The 9,290-nt window shown below is 37.4% G+C and overlaps 2 protein-coding genes across 2 annotated transcripts; both read left to right on the top strand.

Moving 5' to 3' along the window:
- The first annotated feature begins 665 nt into the window (after positions 1 to 665).
- On the top strand, positions 666 to 4,795 carry LOC146579897 (uncharacterized). Its single transcript, XM_085268023.1, has 4 exons — positions 666 to 831; positions 1,073 to 1,105; positions 3,181 to 3,453; positions 4,482 to 4,795. Exons 1-4 carry the CDS (start codon positions 792 to 794, stop codon positions 4,793 to 4,795), a joined length of 660 nt encoding a protein of 219 aa, XP_085124149.1. The 5' UTR covers positions 666 to 791.
- A 906-nt stretch (positions 4,796 to 5,701) lies between these two features.
- Positions 5,702 to 9,008, top strand: LOC146579896 (uncharacterized). The gene is made up of 8 exons (XM_085265913.1): positions 5,702 to 5,810; positions 6,063 to 6,311; positions 6,484 to 6,591; positions 6,832 to 6,894; positions 6,975 to 7,034; positions 7,360 to 7,422; positions 7,641 to 7,703; positions 7,815 to 9,008. Exons 1-8 carry the CDS (start codon positions 5,702 to 5,704, stop codon positions 7,820 to 7,822), a joined length of 723 nt encoding a protein of 240 aa, XP_085122039.1. The 3' UTR covers positions 7,823 to 9,008.
- Positions 9,009 to 9,290: the final 282 nt, after the last annotated feature.

Below are 9,290 nucleotides of genomic sequence, written 5' to 3'. Positions count from 1 at the left end.
TCACACCCACAAACTACACCCTTTTTGGCTCCTACCTCAAAGCACACTGTGTTCTGTTGATCTTATGTGCTGCACAATAATGTTTAACATTTAGTATTTACTGTCATATTCCCATAAATCATTGTGATGTTGTTTATTCTATTGCTCTCGTTTTCTTCTGCTTGTTTTCTTTTTTCCTTCTCAGCAGGTGATCCAGGTGATCGATATATGCATTTTTTTTCTTTCTTTTTTTCTGCCCATTCTGTTGGTTTTTGTCTTTTGCCCTTCTCCCCCGTCCCTCTTCTCAGCTGCTTCTCTTTCCCTCTTTCTTTCTCCCCTTCTTTCCCCCAGTCAAGTCTGTCCCGTATTCAGCAAGTGAAAATAAAATAAACAATAAAAGGTGAATCAAATAGACCATTATGGCAAGGCTGGGATGGTCAATTTGGTAAAGTAAATCCGTTGGGCATCTTTCTTTGCCTTTAGACAACAATTCTGATGGCAAAAGAGCCAAACGGGACAGGCAAAAAAAAAAAAAAAGAAACAAATGTTTATGCTTACAATAGACAGGAAATGCAAACACGTCACACAGCTGCTGTGGTCAAAGCTACAGAAGCTGTGTGAGGTTTGTATAAAAAAAGGAAGCACAGAGAAGCAGCAGCCAGAAGAAGAAGCTGAGAGCTCTGCTCTTGTCTGTATTAAATGCAGCTTCTCATCATTCTGCATTTTTTATTTATAATAAATATATTTTATATTAAGTAAACAGTCAGATTGAGATTGGCGAGGATCCAAGTGGGGCACGGCTAGATGTGAAGATGGGATACACTTTGCACTGCATAACGGGCTTATTATTGTGTAAGTACATTTCTAGCTTCGTTTGAATGGCACTAGTTAATAAAAAAAAGCTTCTAATCTGTGAGCATTATAGTCTATAACTGGTTAAAACGGTTTAATTTTATGATTCTTAAAGCAAAATGTTGCTGGTGCCTTTGCTCAGTTTAATCTGGAGCATTATGTTGGATACATGGTTGTTTTTATTGCTTGTCTTGTTTGATTTTCTGACAGTTTGATTCTGATGTTTCAATCTTTATTTTAGTGCTCAGTACACTCTTCTACATAAATGCTGATGGTGAGAAATTTATTTTTCTTTGCTTTGCATTTATAGAATATGCATGATATTGCTTTCCAGATTCACACCTCCTGTACCACTCTAAATGATTTCTTAACACATTTTTATACAGTTTATATAACATTTTAAAATACTAAAATCTGGTGCAGTTGCCAAAATTGTCGGGAAAAAAGACTATACATGAGATGGACAGATAACAAATAATATTAAATACAAATTTTCATTATGTTAAAATGTTGGAACACTTTAAACGTCCAGAACCAATTAAATTCCCTTTTGAACAGGTTCATAAATATTACATATTTAACTTTTCTGTGCAGTGTTGTTTCGGTATTTTCTTTAGTTGTGGGGAAATAAATAAAACACATAAGCAACAAAGTTTTTATGCTTCTATTTGGATTTGTAACTGAATATTTTTATGTGAACATTTGCTGTAAGAAGAATTTTGTTATAGAAATTATTACACATTCACTCAGTGATTTATTTGGTGCTTCTGGCACATTAGACTGAGTGTCTTCATACAAAACTACACTACAGATCCCCTCTAATTTATTCTTCATCTATTCATAGACCACTTAAATCAATTCAGTTCAGTTAACAGTTAGTAAGGTAAAGACCCTAGAATAATAGAAAGTCTAACTAATCTGATGACACAGAAAACTGACTTTAAAGATCAACATTGCTTTCTAATCCACCAATGTCAGCTTGTAGTACACCTGTTGGATAGAGCAGCAACACTGATGGTCACATGCTCTACCAATAACAGAAATAGTACCTACAGTGTTCTGAAGCTCCCTGTTTTCAAACAGTGTGTGAAATACTGTTTTTGTATTTTATGTGATGTTACTGTCATTTCCATATGACAAAGGCAAAGGGAGAGTAGGCTCTGTGCAAATATGATGCAGCCCCCACAGGAATAACAGACACCATTCAGTGTCATGTTACCTTTGAGTGTTATTAAAGGAAAATGTAGAGAGGACACAAAACATCTAAAAGTAATTTGTTTGTGTAACATTTGTCTTTGAATAGATGAAGAATAAATCAGAGGGCATCTGTAGTTTTTGCATGAAGACATGTGTCACATGCAAGTAAATATTTTCTATTTGGTGCTAGAAGCTAAATGACTGAGTGAATGTGTAAAGTGTGATCTTTTCTCAGAATACTCAGAGCTGACTATGGTCTTCTCAACATTCTTGTCCTTTTGGATGTGAGCTCAGCCTTCGACACTATCTCTCACGCCATCCTTCTAAACAGACTTTCCTCTCTTGGCATCTCTGACGCACTTATTCTCACTCAATATTGATGACTCCACATTTTCCCTTCACCTCAGGTTAAGAGCCTTGGTGTCATCCTAGACAGTTTATTATCCTATAAATCTCACATCAATAATCTCACTCATTCTGCCTACTTCCATCTATGCAACATTAACCAATTATGTCCTTCTCTTTCCACCCAGTCTTGTCCACAGTCTCATTACCTCCCACATTGACTATTGTAATTCTCTCTTGCATGGTCTCTCCCAAAACTCCCTCCATATGCTTCAACTGGTTCAAAAGTCCACTGCCCGCATTATTATTATTATTATTATTATTATTATTATTATTATTATTATTATTATTATTATTATTATTATTATTATTATTACCAGTACCCCCTCCTACCATCACTCCTGTTCTTCACAAACTTCACTTCCCTGTGAAATTCCGAATAGTAAACAAAATTCTTCTGCTCACCTTCAAGGCCCGTCATAACCTCGCTCCTCCATAACTTTCTAACCTGATAAGCACCACCTCTTCTGCCTGCTCACATCCGACTTGTTGTGCCTTCTTTCCATCTCAGCACCATGGAAACCAGAGCTTTCAGTTGATCTGCTCCCAGGCTGTGGGAATCTCTCTCTCTCTCTAAGTTGTTCTTCGTTTTGTCATTGTTCTCTTACGTGTTTTATTCTATTGTTAAGTGTCGTTAGGTGTTTGAAAGGCACTTTTAAAAATAAGTTGTTATTATTATTTCTATAACAAAGTTCTTCCTGAAGCGAGTGAAAATCTGATATTTCTCTTTTCCTGTAACCTCAACAGCAAGTAAACCCAGAGCCACACTGACAGCACAAAGTTCAATCATACCAGCAGGGGGCAGTGTGACACTAAACTGCTCTGTGGAGGGCTCTGCTGGCTGGAATGTTTATTGGTTCAGAAGTGATTCAGTCTCCTCTGAAATCCAGCTCATAAGAGAAGGTGAAACAAACAGAGTTATTAGTGTCTCACAAGGAGGTCTGTACCGCTGCAGAGGAGGGAGAGGAGATCCAGTTTACTACACAGAAGAGAGCAATGAAGTCACCATTACTGAAACCGGTAATTTCCAAAAGTAACAAACTGAAAGACCTGAATCTGTTTGTTCTGTTTCTAGAGTGGTCTGAGTTGAATTTTTAGTTTTCTGTTAAACTGAAATGGATCATTATGTGATCTGTGCTAACAACATTCTCTGTAAACTGTGAGACCCTGGGTTTCTGTTCCAGAAAGACAGTTAACTTACCCTAACTCTGAGTTAGGTTACCAAGTTACCATGGTAACAGGCTTCTGACAGGTTTTCTTTAACAAACTCAGAGTTTCTCCCTGACTCATCCTCTTCTGCTCCAGTTGAACCAGCTGACTAACACTGGGTTTCAGTTCCTCATTCACAAAATCAAACCTCAGAGTGGAGCCAGTTAATCTGCAGTAGTTTGTGTTTTTAAAAGCGTGAAAATCAGAATTCAATATTAGTTTGCCATTTTGTGTACTTATTAAGTGCTTTTACATTTATTCAGAATCTGAACATGTTTTCACTGAAAATCATCTATATCAGTGTCTCAACCCACATAACTGTGACACTGATCCAGATCTGTCTGAAGGTGTTATAGGCTCTGTAATGGAACAGAAAACTGGGTCTGCATCACAATGCATTTGTACAGCAGTTCGATCTAAAATGGATAAGAATGACAGATTCAGACTGGAAAGGGCCTTCTTTTAACACGTTTGTCTGATGCAAATTTGCATTAAGACTTGGAAAGCTGCACTTTTGAGCTAAATGTGAAAGTTACTATCTGTGAACTCTGACTATTAATGGTAACTTTCTTCTTCTTCTTCTTCTTCTTCTTCTTCTTCTTCTTCTTCTTCTTCTTCTTCTTCTTCTTCTTCTTCTTCTTATTATTATTATTATTATTATTATTATTATTATTATTATTATTATACAAATATATAAATAAATACATGGGTCTGCATCAGATGCTATTCACAAGGCAGGAAAAATCCAACACAGGACACAAAATATCTAAAAGCAATTTGTTTGTGCAACATTTGTATTTTGTGATGTACTGATGTACTTTTTCCTGTCACCTCAACAGCAAGTAAAGCCAAAGCCAAACTGACAGCACAAAGTTCAATCATACCAGTAGGGGGCAGTGTGACCCTGACCTGCTCTGTGAACCCATCATCATCATCTGGATGGAAATACTACTGGTACAGAGATGAGAAATCCTCTGAAGCCCTGACCACACAAGATGCAGTTTTCCACTCAAATGGACAAATCAGTGTCTCACAGGAAGGACTCTACAGGTGCAGAGGAGGAAGAGGAAACCCAGTTTACTACACAGAGGACAGCCAGTCAGTCAGGATTGGGAAAACTGGTGAGTTTGTATTCACCAACAATGTTAAATAGATTGATGACTGAGGATTACTATGAAGGAAAAACAAAATTATATTTCACGGTAACCTCGTTGGCATTGTAAAAATGCTCTTATTGGAAATTGTTGAACATGAACAGTCATGTAAAATGTAGAGTCCATGGGAACTGACTAAAAGTGCTCTCTAGTCAAGTAAAATATATTAATTTTCACAAGAATACAAATATGAAACATAAATATCACAGATTAACAGAACATAAAAGAGGGAAACGTATTGGGGGAAAAAAACACTGAGAAAAGCATTGAGAAAAAATGGAGAGTGAGCCTGACGAAATAATATTCATTACTTTCCAACAGGATCTGTCCTCACTGTGTCTCCATCATGGCTGAGTCCTGGAGCCTCAGTAACTCTGAACTGTGAGGTTGAACATCCGTCTGCAGGATGGAGCTTCTACTGGTATAAAGCTGTTCCTGATCTATCAGAGAAATCCTCCAGTTATGAGCTGCTACCTGATGGCAGTGGGACTGCACAGGACTCCTACATCATTCATGGACAGACACACACAGCAGGATATGTGTGCAGAGCTGGAAGAGGAGACCCAGAGTATCACACTGATCACAGTCAACCAAAGTTTGTCTGGTCTGCAGGTCAGTTTGTTTCTGTTTAATAAGTTGTGTCATCACTGTAATCCACCAAGATTCAACTCATCATTTTTTTTCTAATACTAATTTGACATTTTGAATCCTAACATCTGTGAGCTTTGTGTCTTCACTGCATGTTGTTTCCAGATGTTCATTCAGCAGCGTCTCTTACAGTGAGTCCTGACAGAGTGCAACACTTCACCTCTGACTCTGTCTCACTGACCTGTGAGGGAAACTTCACTGAGTGGAGAGTGAGGAAGTTCTCTGAGGACGGCCGACTGTACTCTGACTGTAGGAGAATGACTGGATCCACATGTGACATCAACACATCAAAGTCAGATACTGCAGTGTACTGGTGTGAGTCTGGATCAGGAGAGTTCAGCAGTGCAGTCAACATCACTGTACAGAGTATGTTATTATACATTTACTACTTGGATGTTAATCATTTAGACGTGACATGAACATTTGTCCCAGCTTTGCTGTATGTGAAGTCATTTCATGTGGAGAAAAATAAAACACATACAGCAGTTTTTATAGATACAAGATCAGATCTTCATGATGAACATTTGTACAATCTGTTCTTATTATTGTTTGTCAGCTTTTTCTAAGAATGTGCACCAGCTGATGTGACTGAAACAATTGTGTGTGATTGTGTCACAGATGATGGTAATGGTCCTATCCTGGTGAGTCCTGTTCATCCTGTGACTGAGGGAGCTTCTGTTAGTCTGAGCTGCAGTTTGAGAACACAAAAAATACTTTCCAATGTGTTTTTCTATCACAATGACAAACTTATTCAAAATGATCCCCGAGGGGAGCTGAAGATCTCTGCAGTGTCAAAGTCTGATGAAGGTTTCTACAAGTGTCAGTACTCAGGAAGAGAGTCAGCACAGAGCTGGATGTCAGTTAAAGGTGAGCAGGATCAAAACATGCGATTGAGTTTTATAAACCAATGACTGAGAAGGAACGTTAGATTGTCTGATTTAAGTCTCAAAGTCACTTGGCTCCATTTTATGAATGTATTTATTCATAAGATTATAATTTATTAATTAATTTTTGTTTGTTGTTACAGTAACTGTGTCAGGAGCTGACAGCTCTTCATCTCCTGTGTGGTTGATTGTTGGACTGGTTTGTGGAGTCTCTCTCATTATTATTCTCCTGCTCTTGTTGTATCGCTGCAGACAGTCCAAGTGTAAGAGCCTCTTCTTTTCATCCTGTATTAGAGAGTTTATTTACTACATACACTTTAATTATTCACACATATACTAATACTACTGTTATCTTTATGTTGAATACAGTGAAATTGGTGTACTCCAGTTTGAAAAGCACACAACAGCTAGATATGAAAAAGGTGTGAGATTTAAGAAGACTATCTCGTGATATGTTTATAAACATTTAACTTTTTCTTTGTCTTTTCTTTTTTTTATTGCAGTTCCAGATGAAACCCAAGATGTCACATATTCTCTCATTAAGCTTAAAGATTTTGAAAAGAGGAGTATGCAAAGCACACATTGTGTGGGGGAAAAAATTGTATTAATTATTTTCTTTTGTGAATTAATCTGATCATCTTAACAGGGAAGCATCACAAACCAAAGGAGTGTGTTATTTACTCTGAGGTGAAGACGGGAGCTGCAGGTACAGTCACAACAGTGTCATTCAGTGTTTGTACTTGAATGTGTCATCACATCATTATATTGCAGGTAATTATAGGTCAACATGGAGTTTAGTTATTCACTTACTAATCAGTGTTTCAGCTTTACTGAATCACAGCATCCACAGATTCTGACCCAGACCTCAATCACAAAACACACACAAAGCTGAAGTGTCACAGGCAACAAATGATTTTTACTTAGATTTCTTTCACTGTAGTTGCAAAAAGTTTAAAGTTCATATGTATCCAACATGTTTGTATCATATCTGTGCTGAACAAATGTGTCCTGAGCTCTGACGTCTCTTTTAGAGGACAGTCTGATGTATGCTGAGGTCAAACAGCCCAAAAAAGAAAAAGCCAAGAAAAACAAAGGTGAGCAAAGTCTGCCATCATCTCCACTGAATATTGTTCATCATGTTTATCTGCTCTTAAAATGTAAATCTGTTTATTTTATAGTTTATATTTAGGTATTCACAAGTATTCACTACTTGGATTATAAAATCTATCTTACTCTTTACATTAGTGGAGACATCCAGTTTCCTCCTGGTTAATGATATTATTGTTTTCAATGATCTTCTCTTCATTCACAGGAACATCAAGTCCTGCAGCTGATGCAGCAGTTTATTCTGAAGTCACATCAGGAAGCTCTCTCAGTAATTCTGCTGCCATGCAGGCTGATTTATTCTTCACATTATTAAATGTCTTCAGCTCATAATATCTTTACATGTTGGAAATCACTTTGTCTTTTTGTGCTTGTCTTACAGGTCAGTGAGGAGAGCTGTAGCAGCAAAGCCAAGAAGAAGCTTGTTATGAAGCCACTCTTGCTCCTCTGATATTTTTTAATTTAAATCTATGCTCTCATTTTTATGAAGATTATATATTTTTAAAACACACTTTAAAAAAAAATATTCATTGTTAAAGGTTTTGTATAAAACTTTGAATTTATCCTGTTCCAAAAGCTGCAAAATAAATAAATAAATACTTTGAAATATGTGATCATATATTTAGTTTCTTATATAGCGCAACTTAAAGTCAGAGTTGTTTGCCATGACTTTTGTTGCCATGAAAACAGGATACTGCTGGACTTCAAGCTTGCTCTGTCCATTTTACTTTAGTTATTTTTATTGTCCTGTCTTATTTTTATCATCTTTTGTTATTCTATTTGAGAAGGATTTATCTTTTAGCTCTTTTTAGAGTCATTTTATATATTGTGAATGAAATAAATGTTCTTATTTGCTACTCTATTGGGTGTAAAAGACTTTTATTGGTTACTTTCTATTTTGCCTCTGCCTTATTTTTATCAAGTGAAAAACCTCATGATTTCCCCAAAATGGGGAAACTAAGCATGCGGTTTCAGCGAAAAGCCTTCTGTTTATGAGATGTCTTTTTTCATGGTATCAGCACATAGCAGAGAGTAAACAAGGAGTTCAGGCAAAGAGTACAGTGGAAATTTCTCTTTGATAATTATCACTGTTACATTTAAGTTAAGTTAAGTGCGCATGCGCCAACCAGCGTGCAGCCTGTTACAGTCGCTCCTGCTTTTCTCTTAGTTCAGCTCTTTTTTTCTTACGTATTCTTTTTTTTTTCTGACTTGTATTTTCCTCCGTTTTCTATCTCTTACTCAATCATGTGGATTGAGAGAGTTTTTGTTCTTCTGGTGGCCGTGGAACTGTTACTTTTATCATGGAACGGGACCGCGGCACATCTCCTACACGCACGGACTGTTTACTCCAGAGATCAGCTGATCGCCCTGATGCCGGCCGGCTCGCTGGCCAGGCCCGCAGAAGTGCCCGCAGAAGTACCAGCTGAAATTTGGAGGAAAACACATCGGGGATGCCAACAGACTTAATAAACTGATCCGTAAGGCCAGCAATGTTGTGGGGATGGAGCTGGACTCCCTCAAGGTGGTGTCGGAGAGGCGGATGCTGTCCAAGATAAAGACAATGTTGGATAACACCTCCCACCCACTCCATGACATGTTGGTCAGTCACAGGAGCTCGTTCAGTGAGAGACTGAGATTACCGAAAAGCACCACTGAACGACACAGGAAATCATTCCTGCCTGTGGCCATCTCCCTGTACAACGCATCCACTTAACACACTGTTTGCTGCTACAACTACACATGTTTCTTTTCCAAATATTTATTTATAAGTGACTTATGTATGTATGTATGTATATATATGTATATATTGTACTATTCTTAGTTAGCGTATTGTCTGTCTTGTCTTAATGTTGGTTTA

This window comes from Mchenga conophoros, linkage group LG3 (genome assembly GCF_057382185.1).
Source record: "Mchenga conophoros isolate Kocher_MC1m ecotype Shallow Benthic linkage group LG3, M_conophoros_male_GT1.1, whole genome shotgun sequence".
NCBI classification, from domain to species: Eukaryota; Metazoa; Chordata; class Actinopteri; order Cichliformes; family Cichlidae; genus Mchenga; species Mchenga conophoros.
This window is presented reverse-complemented; position numbering and strand designations above follow the sequence as displayed.